Source organism: Cyprinodon tularosa, unplaced genomic scaffold (assembly GCF_016077235.1).
Source record: "Cyprinodon tularosa strain WSP-4 unplaced genomic scaffold, ASM1607723v1 ctg482, whole genome shotgun sequence".
Classification (NCBI taxonomy): Eukaryota; Metazoa; Chordata; class Actinopteri; order Cyprinodontiformes; family Cyprinodontidae; genus Cyprinodon; species Cyprinodon tularosa.
Window position 1 is genome coordinate 407,106 of NW_024039210.1, and position 21,320 is coordinate 428,425.

General features: G+C 39.1%; 1 protein-coding gene across 2 annotated transcripts; it reads right to left on the reverse strand.

Moving 5' to 3' along the window:
• Positions 1–214: 214 nt before the first annotated feature.
• Positions 215–16,207, reverse strand: LOC119794518 (immune-associated nucleotide-binding protein 13-like). Of its 2 annotated transcripts, none has more exons than XM_038302136.1 (2): positions 16,134–16,202; positions 215–982 (listed from the first exon to the last, which is right to left on the reverse strand). In XM_038302136.1, exons 1-2 carry the CDS (start codon positions 16,138–16,140, stop codon positions 246–248), a joined length of 744 nt encoding a protein of 247 aa, XP_038158064.1. In that variant the 5' UTR covers positions 16,141–16,202; the 3' UTR covers positions 215–245. The 2 variants fall into 2 exon arrangements, with proteins under 2 accessions (XP_038158064.1, XP_038158063.1); XM_038302135.1 differs by lacking the exon at positions 215–982 and adding an exon at positions 10,179–11,526 and having other exon boundaries at positions 16,134–16,207.
• Positions 16,208–21,320: the final 5,113 nt, after the last annotated feature.

A 21,320-nucleotide genomic window follows, 5' to 3' on the forward strand; every position in this document is an offset into this window, starting at 1 on the left:
CAGTTGTAAGTTTCTCGATTATTCTTTTATTGGACCTTAAATGTTATTTTTTCCATTTTCGGTTTTTCCAATTGAAGTCTTAATCTTTACCGCCTGTCTTGATAAATTATTCCAGCACAGCTTCCTTTGGATCTGCACTTTGGTGCTAGTTTGCAACCCCCCGCCCAAAACCCCCACCCCCACCCCAACCACCACTACCACCACTACACCTCCTACTGCTGTTCCAACCACTGCTCCTTTAGCTACTAAAGCCAATCTGCAGGGTTAGGTATATGCGCAAAAGCACTGAAAAGTGCTCTCACTGTGGCTCTCGCTGAGGTAATCAAAAGGTGCCCCAAGCCCCCCCCTTTTTTTTCTTCCCCCAATAACTCAAGAAGCTGATTGATGTAGGAGCCCTGGCTGTTTTTCATTGTTTTTATTGTGTTGAGAAGCTGCTCCACCTGAGACTTGTTACTCCTGTAACCTTTCTGCTGGTTTTTCCAGTATTTGTTATCAACAACTTGGCATCTGCCGCCACACCTCTCTACTAGCTTTTTCAGATCAGAATCCTTTTTAACAAAATCCTCAATTGTCTCTCCATCTTTCAGTTGGTCTCCATGCGTAAACACAACCACAGCATGTTTCAGAGCCTCCTCTGAGAAACACTGCTCTATTTGCTTGATGACTTCCCTGTCCTGGGCTGCGTATCGATCCACTCTCAGCACGATAAGAAAGGCATCAATCTTGCCTCCACACAGTTTGACACTGTGTATTATCTCACGCTTTAGTGTTTCTTCATCCATGGTGTTGCCAAAGAAGCCAGGAGTGTCGATCACTTTGATAGGTACCCCATTGATGTATTTTGTTTCTGCTTGGCCCAAATCTGTTTCAGATGTAGGAGATGTTTTTCCCTTAAACTCGCTGTCTCCTAGGATGGTATTTCCCAGGCTGCTCTTCCCAATACCAGTTATTCCCAGCAGGAAAATACAGATTTCTTTTGGTCCTTAAAAAAAAAACATGTTATTTTTGATTACTTAAATGATAGCAATGATATAACAATTATTAAACCAATTTACAGGTTTATAAATATTCTATTACAACATTTCGATGTGAGCACTACATCACGTTTAGGTCAAGTGGGAATTATTAAAAAGATACACAAAAATAATATTTTAATTTAATAGTTTATCAACAGCAAATGGATCAGCATTACCTTAAAGTAACAATTTGCTATTTAACCAACTGATTGACAGGCTAGTGAAAAACAAACTCATACATGATAAAAGCTCCTTACTACTGAGTTATGGCTACAGAATGTAGTTATTTTCACTCTGAAACAGAAGCTTATTTAAGGGGGATGCTATATTACTTTAAATAACCTCAGTTATAAGGCTATAACATACATTGCAAAAGATGTTATCTAACATCAACTTCAGACTATAAACATTTAATGATTGGTTGATCAGGCCTCATGACACATTGCAAAATATTGTATTATATTAAAATCTGATTAATTTAAATTGAAAAAAAAGTTTGTCATCTTTTCAATTCAGATAAGATAAATAATGTGATTTTTTTTATAATGTAAAAAATTAAGGTCAGCATTTTGTTGATGTGATATTGCTAGTAAGCAATATCACGTGGTGGCTTTGTGGTAATAGCAGTGCGCTTGTGTTCTGAAAAGGTTGCAAGTACATGGTTCGTTCCCCACAGCCTCCACTCTGGGTCCCTGAGCAAGACCCACTGACTACTGCTCCCCAACCGGAATGGGTTAAATACAGAGGTAATTTTTTCCACTGTGAGATCAATAAAGTTCAATAACATAAACAATAAAAATATCTGCTTTGTGAGCCCTACGCGCTGGGCTGCCAGAATGATAAGTTTGATGGTCGATCATTGCCTATTGTATGTACTGTACTGTAACAAGACACTGACTGAGTTGGAATCGGTGAGTGCTGATTTGAGATTATGGCAAATGTAAGAGGAATCTGGAAGGGTGTTGGATGGAAAATTGCAGGGGTAATTATCTGTAAGGAGAGGCTGAACTGGATTTGATGAAGTGTGAATTGGAGGATAGACTGGATAAGGCTGAGAGGCAGGAGGACATGCAGAAGAGTGGATTGGGGTTGGAAGAATACTGGTAGTTTGAGAGCCTGGAGAGTTTGCAAAAGGGGGAGCTGAAGGAGCCACCGACTTGGAGGTTGTTGTTGCATTTGATGTTGCAAGCAGCGTTGAGCGAGTGGGCAAGAGCTGAGTAGAAGTGTTAGAGATGATGGTGATGCTGATATTTGTTGAGGTGAGGAGGAAGAAAACAACTGGAAAAGTGTTAGCTTGCGATCCGAGTGACTGAAAGGGATCCCTCATTCTCTGAGGGAGCATTGGAGACGGGCAATGGTCCAAGACTTGTACACATCGTGTGTAGACATGCTAGGAGTAGAAGGTTGCGGCAAGGATCATTTACTGTTGTCCGGATTGGTAACTTTGGAGTTGCGATGGGGCTCAGGAGAGTGGGGGTCTTCTGGTGGTTCATTGAATCTCTGGTGGATGTTGAGTTGGTGGACTGCTGTGTAGAACTTGCAAGTTGAAAATAATGGCGGAGGCACTTATGAGTAGAGACTTGTCTCCTCACAGCAAGCAGAGAGTCTTTGACAATGTATGACATGTTGAAAAGACCATCATCGGAGGCAGAGGGGTTGAGCTGTTGAGCCTTATAAGGATCCATGGAAGTTGAAGCTTAGAAGCTGGATTTTAGGCCAAAGAGCAAAAATTAATTGAAGCTTATTGACAAGTCATGACATACTGAGAAGGTTTAAGCGGGGTATAAACAGGCAACTAGGGAATTGAAGGAGTGTGGTTTTGCTCTCAAACTTAAGTTCAAAACTCCAAAACCATATTGTTAAAGAATGAATTAGGTGTTAAAATGGATTTTACTTGAGTAGATTTTTATACTGCCAATTTTATTAATACTTAAATGAGTTCAGATTCTAGTACTGTAATATTTCTTCAGCTATTGTGATTTAGGATTTTTTTTAAGTTTTTGATATTTTTAATGTCATCTTCAATTCAGTTCACTCTACAACATGTTAGGAATGTGGTCAGCAACCCGCGGCTCCACAGCCACATGCAGCCGTTTCATAGGATGCACAGCTTTGAGTGATAACTAGGTGACTACCAGAGAGTAACCCCAAACTGTTTGGACTGATCCAACCAGCTCTCTGACAACCCGTTGCCTGGAACGCTGGTTCAACATTAATAGCCAGAGTTATGAGACAGTTACTCTCTGTTTCTTCCTTGTGCTTGCCTACTTTCCCCTTGGCTTCCTTCTACTTAGTTCCACTAACACCTGCTCCATATTCAGCTCATTAGCCCATCCTTTGTTCTGGTCCCTCATATACAGTATACACCACCTTTGCAGTCACTCAGCAGGGTTTGTTGTTGTTTAGTTGCTTCCTCATCTCTGGGTCCTCATGTGAGTTTTCCCTGACGTTTTCTGATCTTTTGGTTCTTTGGATTAAGGATTTTGCCTGAGTTGACTCATTAAATCTACAAAATTCCCCTTTGCCTCCTGATCTCTGCATTTCGGTCCTTAAAAACCTCCTCTCAAACTTGAAAATCATCTTTTTCCCACATCTGTTAGATAGTGTCACCTTAGTGATATCTACCCTGCAGCTCCTGGGGGCTCCGGCATTGCGGTGGCTGGGGGATTTCCTAGGAGCTGTCTCTCCTCCTTCCTTGGCGCCTTTGCTGTTGGGGTCCCTTTGGGGACCCCAGGTGCTTGGTTTCAGGTACTTAGAGATTCACTTCCATACAGAAAGCCCATATTCTTATCTTCAGGTAACACTTAGTACATGTCAGATTAAATAATACTACTTTTACTTCAGTGATAGTATCTAGGTCAGGGGTGCCCAACCAGTCGATCGCGGTCTACCAGTCGATCGTGGGCGGAGTTTCAGTCGATCGCGAGAAGTTTTAAAATGTAGACCTATTTATGGCTATGACTTAAAAAAAAGTTTTAAAAACACTAATCAAATCATTGATCACGAGAGGCCAATGTGTATTTTCATAATAATAAAATGAAACATAAAAAGTATGCAGGCAACCTTTTTTAATGCATGTTGATTGTTGGGCATAGTTTGCCACTGTTGCTAGGTTGTTACCAGGGACTCTGAAGTGTGAAGAGGAATCTGAAGAGATAATGAGATAATTACATCTATCACAACTGATGGGGCTCCATCTATGGTTGGGCACCCTGCTGGATTCGTTGCTCTGTTCAAGCTGTCTGAAACTTTCCCGGATTTTTGGAGCTACCACTGCATCATTCACCAACAACAGCTGTGCGGCAGTATTTTAATTATGAATTAAAGTGCAGCCTTGAAAAGTAAAAAAAAAAAAAGATATATATATATATATATATAAAAACATATATGTAAACAGTGATTTGAATATATGACTGTATATTTACAATTCAATGTTTCAATTTAATGTTTTTTTGTTTTTTTTTATCTCTACTGGACTGTGTGTGTATGAATTGGTTTATTTAGATTTTTTGACTGCACAGCATTTGTCTGGAGATCTTGACTGCATGTCTGTGAGTGAGTGAGTGAGTGAGTGAGTGAGTGAGTGAGTGAGTGAGTGAGTGAGTGAGTGAGTGAGTGAGTGAGTGAGTGAGTGAGTGAGTGAGTGAGTGAGTGAGTGAGTGAGTGAGTGATATGGTGTGAAGTTCTTATGAGATAGTTAAGTTCTGTTTTGACACAATTGATTATTTCCTTGTTTGTTGGACTCCACCTGTGCAAATAAAAAACAAATACTGCCCATTCCTTGTGTTTGGCTTGGTAGATCTCGGCATGCCATCAACTTCAAAAGTAGATCTTGGTTTAAAAAAGGTTGGGCACCCCTGATCTAGGTGTTACTTTACTGTATGTGTCTTGTACCATGTCTGTTGGTTGTGCTGTTCTTTTTACATCTCTTTGCAGGTGATGAAGTAGACTGAAGATCTTTTATTAATATCTCCCTTTTATCTCCTCTTTCTCTCATCTTTTCTCCTTTTTTCAGTTTTTCTTCATCTATTCTACTTACATTGCAGTGTCCATTTAATCTGTAAAACTCCCTGCATAAATATAATTAAGCAATTTATATGCATTAAACAAGCGTAACACTACTGCTCCACTTGTAAGTAAAATCTGTTGGGCTCTTTTTGGTTTTTTGGCATCAAGACAATTTTTGCATCATTATTCTTATTGCCACATTCCTAAATTAAAAAAAATATATACCTTTGTATATATATATATATATATATATATCATATATACACTATATTGCCAAAAGTATTTGCTCACCTGCCTTGACTCACATATGAGCTTAAGTGACATCCCGTTCCTAATCCATAGGGTTCAATATGACATCGGTCCACCCTTTGCAGCTAGAACAGCTTCAACTCTTCTGGGAAGGCTGTCCACAAGGTTTAGGAGTGTGTTTATGGGAATTTTTGACCATTCTTCCAGAAGCGCATTTGTGAGGTCGCACACTGATGTTGGACGAGAAGGCCTGGCTCTCAGTCTCCGCTCTAATTCATCCCAAAGGTGTTCTATCGGGTTGAGGTCAGGACTCTGTGCAGGCCAGTCAAGTTCATCCACACCAGACTCTGTCATCCATGTCTTTATGGACCTTGCTTTGTGCACTGGTGCACAGTCATGTTGGAAGAGGAAGGGGCCAGCTCCAAACTGTTCCCACAAAGTTGGGAGCATGGAATTGTCCAAAATGTCTTGGTATGCTGAAGCATTCAGAGTTCGTTTCACTGGAACTAAGGGGCCAAGCCCAGCTCCTGAAAAACAACCCCACACCATAATCCCCCCTCCACCAAACTTTACACTTGGCACAATGCAGTCAGACAAGTACCGTTCTCCTGGCAACCGCCAAACCCAGACCCGTCCATCAGATTGCCAGATGGAGAAGCGCGATTCGTCACTCCAGAGAACACGTCTCCACTGCTCTAGAGTCCAGTGGCGGCGTGCTTTACACCACCGCATCCGACGCTTTGCATTGCACTTGGTGATGTATGGCTTGGATGCAGCTGCTCGACCATGGAAACCCATTCCATGAAGCTCTCTGCGCACTGTTCTTGAGCTAATCTGAAGGCCACATGAAGTTTGGAGGTCTGTAGTGATTGACTCTGCAGAAAGTTGGCGACCTCTTCGCACTATGCGCGTCAGCATCCGCTGACCCCGCTCCGTCAGTTTACGTGGCCTACCACTTCGTGGCTGAGTTGCTGTCGTTCCCAAACACTTCCATTTTCTTATAATACAGCTGACAGTTGACTGTGGAATATTTAGGAGCGAGGAAATTTCACGACTGGATTTGTTGCACAGGTGGCATCCTATCACAGTTCCACGCTGGAATTCACTGAGCTCCTGAGAGCGACCCATTCTTTCACAAATGTTTGTAAAAACAGTCTGCATGCCTAGGTGCTTGAATTTATACACCTGTGGCCATGGAAGTGATTGGAACACCTGATTCCAATAATTTGGATGGGTGAGCAAATACTTTTGGCAATATAGTGTATATATATATACATATGTGTGTGTCTGTATTAACTCTGTGTGTCTGGATCTAACTCTTTGTATCTAACTCAGTGTGTCTGGATCTAACTCTGTGTGTCTGTATTAACTCAGTGTGTCTGGATCTAACTCTGTGTGTCTGGATCTAACTCTGTGTGTCTGGATCTAACTCAGTGTGTCTGGATCTAACTCTGTGTGTCTGTAACTCCGTGGGTCTGGATCTAACTCTGTGTGTCTGGACCTAACTCTGTGTGTCTTTATTATCTCAGTGTGTCTGGATCTAACTCTGTGTGTCTGGATCTAACTCTGTGTGTCTGTATTAACTCTCTGTGTCTGGATTTAACTCTGTGGGTCTGGATCTAACTCTGTGTGTCTGGATCTAACTCTGTGTGTCTGGATCTAACTCTGTGTGTCTGTATTAACTCTGTGTGTCTGTATTATCTCAGTGTGTCTGGATCTAACTCTGTGTGTCTGTATTAACTCAGTGTGTCTGGATCTAACTCTGTGTGTCTGGATCTAACTCTGTGTGTCTGGATCTATCTCAGTGTGTCTGGATCTAACTCTGTGTGTCTGTATTAACTCTGTGTGTCTGGATCTAACTCTGTGTGTCTGGATCTAACTCTGTGTGTCTGTATTATCTCTGTGTGTCTGGATCTAACTATATGTGTCTGTATTATCTCTGTGTGTCTGGATCTAACTCTGTGTGTCTGGATCTAACTCTGTGTGTCTGGATCTAACTCTGTGTGTCTGGATCTAACTCTGTGTGTCTGTATTAACTCTGTGTGTCTGGATCTAACTCTGTGTGTCTGGATCTAACTCTGTGTGTCTGTATTATCTCTGTGTGTCTGGATCTAACTCTGTGTGTCTGGATCTAACTCTCTGTGTCTGGATCTGTATCTGTGTGTCTGGATCTGGATCTGTGTGGGATGTGCGGCAAACAAAAACTTTGAGAACTCAAAGGTTGCTTCAGAAATGTGTGATGAATGGCTGCAGGGATGTTAGTTTGAAGCCAGCTTATTAAAGGGGTCATTGTTTTTGAAACATGGTTTACATTCTGATAGATGAATAACAATAGTTCCGTGGGTGAAATAGACGTACAGTGAAGTTCAAACGCCATCGACACCTCCTTTTTCTTCAAATCTCACATTTCAAAACTTAGACCATAAAAGAGGCAAATCCAAACGAACCCCAGAGTTTACACAAACTTGGGGATGTTGCCTTATTTGATTCTGGCCTGTACTTTTGTCACACCTTGAACTTGACATACAGACCAGCCTATTGGTTCACTGGCCCAAGGGAGAGGGGGGTATGAAGTGTCGACTGCTGGGCTGCTGACTGTATCGGACCTCAGCAGAGAGCCATGAGCCGACTGTCCTCAGCCAGAGCAGAGGGGCTGGGGGCCAGTAAGGCAGGAGGGGGGAAGCACGGGGCCGCCTGTGTCCAGGCTACCGTGACCGGGTCGGGTTTGGTCGCTCCATCACTGGCTGGCTCCCTGCCCCCATCCACCGGAGTTCCCGGATCAGCCCCGGAGCTGACGGCTCTGTTCGAATGCCTGGTGTGTTTCGACAACGTGCTGCACTGTAGTTGACCAAATTCACAGACAATTTTGAAATTCCCCCCTGTCATTTTTTTAGGTGTGAAAAGTAGGACATGTCCGGGAAAAAGAGAATGTCTAGTCACCCTACCTTATCAACAAATTGATGTTTCAGTGAGTGAGTGCTTGTTGCTATGATGCGTCTTTGCTCAGCAGCTTCGCTCATTGTAAACAAACCAATCAGCGCACAGCTCGTCTAAACATTCATAAGCATACCATAAAAGGAGGAAAACCTGTCGTTTCATTCTAGGGCTTTTAACCAGGCTTGCAGTAGACCTCATAGAACAGCAAATATGTAATTTTCAGCCCAACCAATGTTACACACCCTATTCAGAGACCTTAAGGACCAGCACCAAATACCCTATAGAATCATTCTATGACCCCTTTAATGATCCGCAGAGTTAGCGGCGTCTGTCTCACAGTCGATCCAATCCGGAGCTCAGAGACCAGCCAGCCGCTCTATGTTGCTCCCTTTTCTCAACAACGGTGGTTCTTTAAAGGTTTGTTGACAAACTTCTGAACTAAACAATGTTGAGAAATAAAAAGAAAGAAATTATCTTGTGGCCAACAGACATTTTTATTCCATTTAAGCCTTTTCTTATTTTTGAGGATTTTTTCATTCAAATTTTAGCGTTATTTTTTTTTTGTCTTCATGGTTTAAAAAAAAATGCATGAAGGGTGTCTCCTCTGACTCATCTAGTAGAATAGCTTTAAACAGATTCAGTGGTTCATATAAACCAAAGGTACTGAGGAAGAACAATAGTTTTGCTATTAAAGGGTTACTACTAAAGGCTAAAATAAGAAAAGGCTTAAAATGGAAATGGAAGCCTGGACATATGTGCTTCATATGTCCAGGCTAGAAGAAAAATAAATACAGATTTTGATTCACTGGTTCACATAACATAGAAGCTATTTAGGAAAAAAAGCTAAACTTTGACAAATAAAAATCTTTAAAAATATGAAAATACTTCAAATTAAGTTTAAAAGATGTGCGTCATTTATGTAATCTAGTAACAGTATTTGTATTTGTGTGTTTGACCTGCTAATGGATAAAAATAGACCGGAGGAAACAAAAACATGAATCGATACCCTTGCAGACGTATCGATGCATCGGATAGTCAGCTGTTGGATCGATGCATCGATACAAAACGATTATTATTTACACCCCTAAATCAGACAATCAGTGAGGCTAGTATTGACATAAAAACACAATTTCAATTTCATTTTGTGAAGCAAAAGAAACTAAAACATTGTTAAAAAAAAGAAAAAAAAAAGTAGTTGTTACCGTCTGTGGTTCATAGGTGTCCGTGAAATTTAAATACATTTATTTCCCATCCCAGTATGGGTGGTAAATATCTTATTTAATCAGACATTATTTAAACTGTAATCTATTGTTTGTGAACAAAAAAAGAAAAAGTGAATCAAGCTCAAATTATGATAAAACTGCTAATTCTGCACATATATGGAATAAATTCACCACAACTTCTGTTCAAAATATAAGAGTTTATAAAATAAAAATACTTAATCTCCAAGTCAAACATATTTCTGGTAAAATGACTAAAAACTAGTCAAAGCTGTTCGATGAACAAAGCTGCCTCCTCTTCTCCAGTGATCAAAGATGGGCATTGGTTTTCAATGTCTAAAACTTCCTCATGGTTTATGGCCCAACATAAGAAAATGAAAACTGGGAAAATGAAAAACGATCTGCAACTGTAGTGGAAGAAGTATGCAATAGTTGCTGTAATCTATTTTGAAAGTGCATTTATGACTGTTCAACAGGAAACTATTTTTTCTCTTTGGGTCCCATTTGATGATGTGTTGTGTAACATCATATCAGACAATCAGTTCGGCCAAGATGAACATAGAAAATCTAGTTAAAAAGGATTTTCAATTTTATTTTGATGAATATGAAAAACTATATAAAAGTACATTGATAAATAGTATGCCATTGTTATAGTATTCTATTATGAAAGTGTATTTAAGACTTTGATTATCTTTTGCAGGAAAATATTATTCACCTATGCTACATCAGTTGAATAAAGAGAGATCAGTGATCATTTAGTTTGTACTTTATTTGGTCTTTGCAAAGATAAGAACAAGAACATCATAGAAGCCACAGCTCACGTGCTCAGTCCTGTTCTGACTCAGACAAAGTTTTCTATCTTAAACTGAAGGTCTTAAAATTAGTTACTCATGGTTTGAGCAAAATCATTTTTTTTATCCCACATCCCATCAGAGATAAGACATTTAAATTTAACAAAATGGTTCTAAAACCAGTCTTCTTCAAATGCTAAATAATAATATGAACAAAGAGCCTCATTGTATCAAACTCATACACAAACACTTCAAAAATAATAAAATGAGAATTACACATTGATATTACTGCTTTTTTCTCAAGTTTTGTTTGGTTTAACTTTTGTTCTTTATCTACAGCTATAGATCTCCATGAAGACAAATGACTAAAACATTAAAATTATATCTCCTGTACTCTGTATCTTGCAGTTGTAGGTTTCTTTTATTGGACCCCTCAACATTTTTTTTTATTTTCGGTTATATACAGTGAAATACCTCCTATCTTAATAATATACCCAACTGTAGCTACAGCTCCCCCTACTGCACCTCCAATTACTGCTCCACCCACAGCTGCTTTTGCTGCTAAAGCCACTGCACAAGGCACAACCATATAAGCACCAAAAATTGCTCCCAGTAATGCTCCCACTGTAACTCCAGCTAAGATGATCGAATTCGGCCCCTTACCCCCATTGCCTCCTTCTTCCCCCACTAACTCAAGAAGCTGATTGGTGTAGGAGCCCTGGCTGTTTTTAATTGTTTTTATTGTGTTGAGAAGCTGCTCCACCTGAAACTTGTTGCTCCTGTAACCTTCCTGCTTTTCTTTCCAGTATTTGCTATCAAGAACGTGGCATCTGCCACCACACCTCTCTACAAACTTTTTCAGATCAGAATCCTTTTCAACAAAATCCTCAATTGTCATCCCATCTTCCAGTTGGTCTCCATGCGTAAACACAACCACAGCGCGTTTCAGAGCCTCCTCTGAGAAACACTGCTCTATTTGCTTGATGATTTCCTTCTCCTGGTCTGTGTATCGATCCACTCTCAGCACAATAAGAATGGCATCAATCTTGCCTTCACACAGTTTGACACTGTGTATTATCTCACGCTTTAGCCTTTCTTCATCCATGGTGTTGCCAACGAAGCCAGGAGTGTCGATCACTTTGATAGGTACCCCATTGATGTATTTTCTTTCTGCTTGGCCCATATCTGTTTCAGATGTAGGAGATGATTTTTCTTTAAACAGACTGTCTCCCAGGATGGTATTTCCCAGGCTGCTCTTCCCAATACCAGTTTTTCCCAGCAGGAAAATGTTGATTTCATCTGATCCTAAAAAAATAAACATGTTATTTTTATTTATTTGGATGATAGTTATGATATAACAACTATTAAACCAATTTACAGTTTGATAAATCTTCTATTAGAACGTTTCAATGTGAACACTCAATCACAATTACAGGAGGTCAGCTGAGAATTATTATGAAGATGCAAGAAATTATATTTTAAAGCAATGATTTAACGAAAGCAAATGGATCAGCATTAACTTAAAGAAACAATTTGTTATTTGACCAACTGAAAGACAACCTAGTGTAAAACAAACTCATACAGGATAAAAACACCTTGTTGCCGAGTTATAGCTTATAAAAGTAGAATGATTGTATTTTTGCTCTAAATCAGATGCTAATTTAAGGAGATGCTATATTCATTTAAATAAACATAGTAGTTATAAGATATGTATTAAATACATTTTTGATGTTTGTAAAAGATGTTATCTAACATCATCTTGAGACTATAAATGTTTGGTGATTGGTACATCAGACCCGTAAACCTTGAAGAATATTTTATTATTTATATTAAACTTGGACTTATCTAAGTTTAAAAAAACGTTTGACATCTTTTCAATATACAAACAATAAATAATGTGAATTTTTTATGATGTAAAAAATTAAGGTCTGCATTTTGTGGATTTGTTTTTGCTTACTAACATGCCATTGATGTGGTGATCTATTTATGTAAGACTTTTATTTAAAGGGTTAAGTATTTCTAAAGTTTTGGTAATTTGGGAATTCAGGTCTTTGAGGCAAGCTATACAATCATATCTGGATAGCGAAATGTACGACGGGTCTGGCAGATTCTTGAATCCCTCCTTTTCTTTTAACAGTATTTATTGGAAACTGTTTCACTAGTTACAAAGCAATGTATAATGACATAAATGAAGTTAAATTTCTTTCGTTTTTTCTTTCTTAAACAACAGGGCTAATTTCCAAAAAAGGCCTACGGCCTAAACTGCTAATATTATCAACCAACATAAAGGTCATGCAGGGGGGTGTGGATGTGAACATTTGAACATTATAAGTTATTCTGGGCCTGAGAAATTTTTATTTAAACGGTCAAAACGTAAGGTTTGCCTAATAAAACATGTTTACAGACAAAACTTTAAAATTTTCCTTTAACAAAGGAAATAAACAGAATGAACTGTAACTGTAACATATTGGTTACATCTGTATCCAGTTTTGTGCCCACAGAGCAAGTAACTGAGAACTTAATGATGATTAGATTGAATAAAAATCCAGGAAAACCTTTATTGTGCCATTTAGTAACAGTTTGGCACAAATGCTGAAGTTTGGAATTTATTTTTGAAATTTAAAATTTAGTTGTTATGAAAATACAGTTTTTCAGGTGCTTTTTGAGGACTTTTTTTAGTGGTCAGTTGAAAATGATCAGAGTTTTGCTAATGAATTTGGCTTGGGTATATTCAGTGTGTTGGCTTTCATTAGAAGTGAATTTTTTGGTGCTGCTATGCATGTTGTTGAAACCAGGCCCACATAAACTTGGTCATAAATTCTGAGTGCTTTTTGGCATGGTGTTGAAGCCGTTGTTGGTGGATATTAGTAGATTAGTAGATAGTCCGGTGGAGGAATCTCAGATGAAGATCTGGACATATGATAAATGTGTTTTAATGTCAGAGTTAATCAGCTACAAGCTTATTATTGTGTAAAATAGCTCCAGGCCCCTTGAAAGGGGGAGCTCAGGATAAAGGGGCTAATGGACGACCTCATATAATGTAAAATCAGACACAGCGGATATGAAGTAAATATAAAATACAAAAAATAATACATATAGAGAATAAATAAATAAAATGTATGTGACTTAAAAAATGTTAAAATAAAACAATAAATAAGTTATAGATAAATAAAGGGGTTGGGAGTTTTAGCTGGCATAGGCAGATATTTCTGAAATCATCTAATATGATTTAAAAGTGGGCTATACTTTTAAATATGGCACTAGTAAAAGGTCTGAGAGCTGGTTAGATAGTCAGGTCAGCAGTTGAATCTGATGGAGGCTGATTGGGAATGGGATGGAGCTCACAGGCGTATTGAATGATGAATTAAACCAGCACTAGTGCCAAGAATCATGACACATATATAAAATAAATAAATCAAATATATCTAATAAAAATGAACAAATATAGAAATAAAAAAAAAACTACAAATAATTTATAAATAAATAAAGGGGTTGGGGGTTTTAGCCGTCACAGGCAGAGATTTCTTAAATCATCTATTATGGTTTAAAAGTGGGCTCCATGTATTTTAAAACATATTTGAGTGGAAAGTAGAAATGCTCTCTGTTCCTACTGCTGATAATAGGGAGGAGTCTGAAACTAGAGCCTAGTGTAGACAGTTTTAAAATGTTGGTACTCGGTCTGTTGCTCTCTCAACTTATAGGCGCTAAACATTTTCACTTTTGTTTCTGCGTTAATAACCACGTCCTTTAACCAAATGTGTTTCCACGACAGCATTGGGTTGTTAGGCTGGGATGTTTGTGATAGAGTTTGTCTCATTACTGCTATTACTAATGATCAGCAGATGAAGCCTCATCAAGCATTTCTCCAGATTCCCTAACCTGTATTGATAGGGTGTTTGTCATAGACATCTATATAAATACACCCTGCATTGACTTCTATCGCCTATTGTTGTGGCGACAGTGGCGTTGGATGTAGGAGTTTGCCCTGAAATCCAAGGGTTGACGGTTCAAGCCCCCACTCCAACTTTCAGTGTCGTTGTGTCCTTGGGCAAGACACTTCACCTGCATTGTCTACTGATGGTGGTCAGAGGGCCCGGTGGCGCCAGTGTATGGCAGCCTCGCTTCTGTCAGTGAGCCCCAGGGCAGCTGTGGCTACAATGTAGCTTGCCACCATCAGTGTGTGAGTGTGTGTGTGAATGAATGTAGTGTAAAGCGCTTTGGTCAAGTCTCCTAACTTGAATAAAAGCGCTATATAAGTACATGCCATTTACCATTGGTGCTCACAACACTCATTCAAATTATATATATATATTTATATATAAAATCAAAGAAGTTTCCTACCATGTATATATATATATATATATATATATATATATATATATATATATATATATATATATATATATATATATATATATATATATATATATATACTTCTTTTGATTTTAATTTGGAGAATCTTTTAATCTATTAAGCTTTGGAAAAAAAAACTCACAAGACCCAGCAAATGAATATTTTTTTATTCAAATTCAATTAATTAAATTGAAAGAGCTGAAATTATTTCAAAATGTGAAAAAAACTGCTACAAATTCTAATACATTGGAATTAGCCTCAAAATTAAATAAGCCTATATAAAATCCAATAACTTGACTCACCTTTCAAATATTCATTTAGAGTATTTTTTTTATAAAATAGACTGTTTATCAGAAAATCAGTATTGCTTCTATTGGCTAATTTAAAGTAAGTTAGATTACATTCTGCCAATGAATGAGTTAAAACTATTTAACAGGTCCGTCAAACTGAAGCTATTTACCATTAATCGGATGACAGGCGTTCTGCAAGTCACATGAGGGACTTTGCAGTTAGATATCAACATTCAATTCATGTATGACCATTGGCCAGACATTAACATCAAATTTCTGTATCTCTATAGAGGGACTGTTTTATGAGTTGTCTTCTCAATTCAGAGGGCGCCATGCCTGTCTTTGCCTAGGGCTCCAAATTTCCTAAATCCGCACCTGCTTCGATTCTCTCCTCCAGGTTTCATCTCTTGTGGCCAGACTTACCTCTCATGATCATGTGGAGAAACTTGCATCATTCTAAACACATTATTCTCAAACTAAGCAAGGGAGGGAGATCTCGGCAACTTGGATCCTGCGAAAGAGTCCCTGCCCTCCTTATTTTCATATTCCCTCAAATCTCGTTGTCTTTGCCGCTCGGCTGTGATGCTGTTCAGAACAGCGTCACCTGCTACTCTGGTTGCGCCTCTGAGGTTGAATATCTTTTTTATTTTAAATTTTGATTTTAAATTCTCTAATAATCCCAGAGGGAAATAACTTTTCTGCATTTAACCCATCCACTTACCCTAACCATCCCTAACCACTAGGCTGCCACTCCGTAGATTTCAGAATGTGAAATGGTTAAAGTAATGAGCCAACCAGCCGCAGGAAACAACACACAGCTCGCCAAATGTTGGAAGGGCAATATTATATAATAGAAATATACACATTCAGTGATCAAATGTTCCAGGGGATGGTATGGGGGAATGGTTATCTAAGAAGGGGGATGATTTTTAAGATTGTTTTTAAGAAGGGGGATGCCATCCCCCCTCATCCTGCCTCCACGAGTACCGTCTATACAAATATATAGAAAGACCTGAAAAAAATAGTACGAACTACTTGAAAAATGTTTTTAACAAACATACTTTACAAGCCTACTTAGAAAAATAATCTTCTCCCACAGAATGTTAATAAAATGTTATGATAGTTAAAGGTGGTAGAAGTTAAAGACAATAGAATCTGACAATACACAGCATGTCAGAAAATTAAGGAAAATATCAATGTGCGTGTGAAAAACAATTACTGTTGCCGTATGTGTATTGCGACAGGCAAAATAACTGGCATGTATCTTACCTGCCATGATGAAGAGAAGCTCAAAAAGGTGCAGACTGTGTAGTCAGTTTTTAAAATGTTAGTCTTTGGTCTGTCGCTCCCTCAAATAGACTCTAAACAGTTTCACTTTTGTTTTTGGGTTCATAGCCACTTCCTTTAACCAAATGTGTTTCACCAACAAAATTGGGTTGTTAGGGTATGTTTGTGACAGAGCAAGGAAGAACATCTAGTTGTTCTGGCACATATTTGACAGGTTTGTGGTCTTATTGGCTTCTTTTTAACATGTTTTTAAGGCAGAATAGGCCTCATTACTGCTATTACTAATGATCAGTAGATGAAGCCTCATGAAGCATTTCTCCAGATTCCCTAACCTGTATTGATAGGGTGTTGGTCATAGACATCTATATAAATACACCCTGCATTGACTTCTATCGCCTATTGGTGCTCACAAGACTCATTCAGATTAGATATTTATACAGTATTTTAACACACAGCCACTCACATGTTTCACTTTTTTGTACTATTTTAAACACTATACACACACAAAAAAAAGAAAAGTATAATAGAAAAAAAGGTGACACCATGTCAGACAAATACCTCCAACTATTGGAGCAATATTGTTGCAAAATTGTTTGTAAATGTGTATCGAGAATTGTGTCTCTGTATATAGATGTGTGTGTGCAGTGGGATTTGAAAATGTGTGAGGAGATTTGTCTGTCTGTACAAGTATCAGCAAATGTGTTAAATAAATTGTGTGTAATTGATTTTCAAATGTGTAAAAAATCCACAAATGTGTGTTAAGATTTGCAAATGTGTACTAAGCTCTACAAATGTGTAAATCAGTCTGTAAACACTGCATGAAAAGTGGGATTTTCGTCAATATGCGGCATTGTAGATTGTCGTGGAAATTCAGGTTAGCGGCAGTTTACGGCAATTTGCAGGCTTCGCCGAAAACTCCCGTAAATTGTCAGAAATTGACGTGGACTATCACTATCGAGATTTCCTGTATCAAAACCCATTATACCCCATTTCATAGGCTGTTCTGTAAAGGAGGGTAGGGGTCGGAGGGTGAGAGTTGTGGGTAAACTGTTTAATTGTTAGTACCTTGTTTCACACAATTAATCTTTGTATTAATTTCACTTCATGGATAAGGTGTAATATGTATCTGTAATACCCAAAATTCCATAAATAAATCATAAATAAAAAAAATAAAAACATCAAAAACTGATGAAAATCCCCATAGCTGGATCCATCAGCCTCACGAAAACCGCCTCTAAGCAGAGGTATGTATATATTGTCATTTGAATCTTTTTATAACAGGGTTACTTTTCCTCACTGCTGCTCTCTTAATAAACCTATTAAGCTGCAAAAAAAAAAAAAAAAAAGAAATAGAAAAACATTGGGGTTTTTTTCATCTTTTACAGTGGAATTAATGGAAACCTAATGATTTCTCAAGGTGGTGTCCAAGTGTCTAAAGTGTCCAAGTGTCTAACTAAAGCCAGCTTCACTGCAAGCAGTTCTCTGTCTGTGTCAGTTCTCTGAGCACCTCATTAACCAGATTCTGAAAAACTGCACACGCATTAGTGGGCCCAAAAGAAATCACTAAATTGTCATGGCCAGTATTGAAAGCAATCTTCCATTCGTCATCCTCACAAACGCGGACCAGGTGGTAAGCATTGCGGAGATCCAGCTTGAAATAAAATGTTTGCCCCCTGAATTTGGTCAAAAGCTGAGTTTATCAGACGTATGGGGTAGCGATTCTTGATCATGATGTTGTTTAGACCCCTGTAATCTATACATGGCCTGAAGGAACCATCCTTCTTCCCCAGAAAAAGAAACCAGCACCAGTAGGGGAAGAGGAGGGACAGATAATGCCAGCTCTAAGTAACTCAGAGATATATTTTTCCATGGCGAGAGTTTCAGGAACAGATAAAAAAAAACTAACCTAACCCTAGGCCGTGGGTCGAAAACCTGCGGCTCCGGAGCCGCATCTGGCTCTTTAGCATCCCCTTTCGGCTCCCTCAAGCTTTTTTAAAGATTTATGAAAATCTATATATATATATTTTTTAATATGATGTGCAGGAGGTCAAACAAAAATGAATTGTTTTTCAATACTGTAAACATTTGTATAATAAATAAATTGAAACAATAATTTGCATCATAGCCATATAGATCAGTGGTCACAACTTGCAACAAACCAGCGTGGCGTGGTGCCAGGCAAACAAAGCGGTGGGTGTGTCTCGGACCATGAATTACAAATTGTAAAATTTGAAGATAGCTAATGAGAAAAGAGGATTCAAAGAATGGAGCCAATCATTTGCTTTCATTATTAATGTGGAAGGATTGCCCGCATTTTTGCTTTGTAATGAGAGGTTGCCAAAAAAGAAAAAGAAAAATTTAGAAAGGCATTTCCTGGGAAATCTAAATATGCAGCCGATCACCAAGCTGGGTGTCAAGTATTAATGTGGTTTCTTGTGCAATTCCCCACTTGAAAGGGATAGTCCTCTACATTCCAACTGGATTTCACTCAATGAACAGCCATTTGATAGTCATTTCATTATTTATTTATTGAAAATTGGCAGTAGGCAGTGGGCAGGTGAAAAACCTCAAAAAGAGAAGGTAACACAAAACAATAAGTCATTTAAGATAATACAAAATTTTACCCATCATTAATTTAAGCATTTTAGCCCTTTTTAAATAAAATATTTCCCACCATGTTCTAAAATAAACAAACATATTTTTTTAAATACATCAACAATTTAAAGTAACTGATTTTTTTTCTTAGCCAAATTAAGGTGATCAATTTTAGCCAAATGAATTAAATCTTAAATTTTAGCCAATAAATTAAACAGTATATTTTTTAAGCTAATTTAAATATTTTAGCAAACTATAGTTTTTAACTTCTACATTTTCAAAAGTTTTTAATGTTATCCTATACAAATTAAGAAAACAAAATGTACTTCTACAAACAAATGCAACTTTTAAACCATCTTTTCTTTAAATCAATTTGTTAACATACCAACATAAACATTTCCACAAATAATAATAATCAACAGCAGTCCAACCACAGTCTGTATTAACCTTAATAAAGTTCTTTGATTTGAAAGTCCAGCCAGAGAATCAAGGGCATTAAGAGTCTTACCGGTTGTCTTTCAGAGTTTTTTGTAGAAGGACTTGTTTGCACAGTCACAATGGAGCTGAATTTTGGCTGTCTCCAAACATGAGCTGCTTACATTTCTGCCATGCAGCAGTTCTTGGTCCTTTTTCTTTAGAGGTCCCTGGCACGCCCAAATTGCTGGGAGATTAGTTCCACCTGGTGCCTCCCTGCTGATGGGAGGGGAGGAGGGGCTACCCGGCAGTTTGACAGAACACCTCCCACTCGATTTCTCCACGGAAACGATGGAGAGATCGCAGCATCAGCAACTGCAAACTGACGGTCAAGACCTTCTCCAGTCGGAGGCTTGTTCCTCAACTGGCAGCAGAACAACTAGGCGTCGGACATCTCTATGCAGGACTGTGGTTTGGGCAGTTTCTTTCAGGACTCTTGATGGTTGGCTCAATGTGGGTCCTGTTGCAGAAAGATTGGAGCTTTGAACTACTTTAACGTGTACATCCCGAACAATGCCTTTAGCATCAAGGTTGACACTCACGACCCGTCCCAACTTGAATTGACCTCTTACTGCATTTTGGTCACATAACCAAACAATATCTCCGACTGAGACATTTCGACTTGAGGTGTGCCATTTGCTTCTCACGAATAAGTTTGGGCCGGCGAGCTGGCTCCAAGACCTCCAGAACTTGTTGACTTGGTGTTGCATTTCTCTGAGTCTTTTGTAAGGGTAGCTTGCGAAGTCAAACGTTCTGATGTCACCACTTGAAGAGGCACGACCCAGAAGAAGTGTGTTGGGTGACACATACTGAACACAGTCCTCACAGCTCTGCACCCGAGCATCTATTGGCCGTTCGTTGGCGAGGTTTGCAGCAAGCTGTAGAGTTGTCTGAAGCTCGCTGTAGCTGAGGCTTGTGTTGTTACCCAGGCTCTTGAGTGCCTTCTTGACGATGCGGACAGCAGCCTCAGCAGCCCCATTGCGATGAGGGGAGTCAGCTGGATGAATTGTCCAATCCCACTCGGTACCTTTCTGAGCAGACATTTCCTCTATTGCAGCTTTATCTTGAGAATCCAGGAACTGGTACAACTCTCTAAGGACAGGTTTGGCGCCGATAAAGTTTGTCCCTGGATCGGACCAGATCTTCCTAGGGTGCCCTCTAATTGCAGTAAATCGTTGATATGCCATTAAGAAGCTTTCTGTGGACATTGTGTTGACCAGGTCCACGTGAATTGCTCTGCTGGCCATACAGCTGAAAACGACACCCCACACCTTCATTGAGACTCGTTTCTTTATGTCATCTTTGACAAGGTAAGGTCCAAATAGATCAACTGTGGTGAACTCAAATGGAGCTGCTGGGCTGCTTCTTTCAGGAGGCAGGTCACCCATTACTTGTTGGCATCTCTTTGCCTTGGACTTTTTGCAGAAAAGGCAGTGTTCCACTACTTTTTGGGCAATTCTCCGTCCTTGGATGACCCAAGCTTTCTTTCTCATTTTTAGCAGGGTAGCAGCCACACCTTCATGACCCTCATTGTGTGCCTCTTGTGCCAACAAAGTGGAGACCCATGCATTGGAGGGTAGGAGGGGAACTGCCATGCCATCTTCCTTGAAGCTATGAATTCTCCCACCACAGACTAGTAATCCTGTCTCTGGCTCTCTGTACACAACCAAGCGGTCTGTTGTGGTAGCTGGGAAGGTCATTCCCGCTTGAGCAGCAAGGAAGATGTCTCTGAGTGCATCCTGACGTTCTATGGCAGTGATGACTCCTTCAGTTGGAACCGCCTCCCACTTTAGGGTTGTCACGGACTTGCTTGCTGGTAAAAATTTTTTAGCAGCTCTCCAGACAATGGCAACGGTCTTGACTAGGCTTTTTAGGCTACTGAAGCGTCTTCCATCCAGTAAGTTTTGGACAGCTGTACCAGCGGGAGGTCTTCGCTCAGGACTTTGTCTATTTCTTTTTACTTGGGCTCTGGTGAGTGCTGCAACGAACGACTTCTTTTGCATTTTGCTAATGCTTTCTCGAGCAGCTTCAGACACATCCCTTGCTGACATAACTGGCCACTCTTTCTCGGGGAGGCAGAGAAACTTTGGCCCTTGCTGC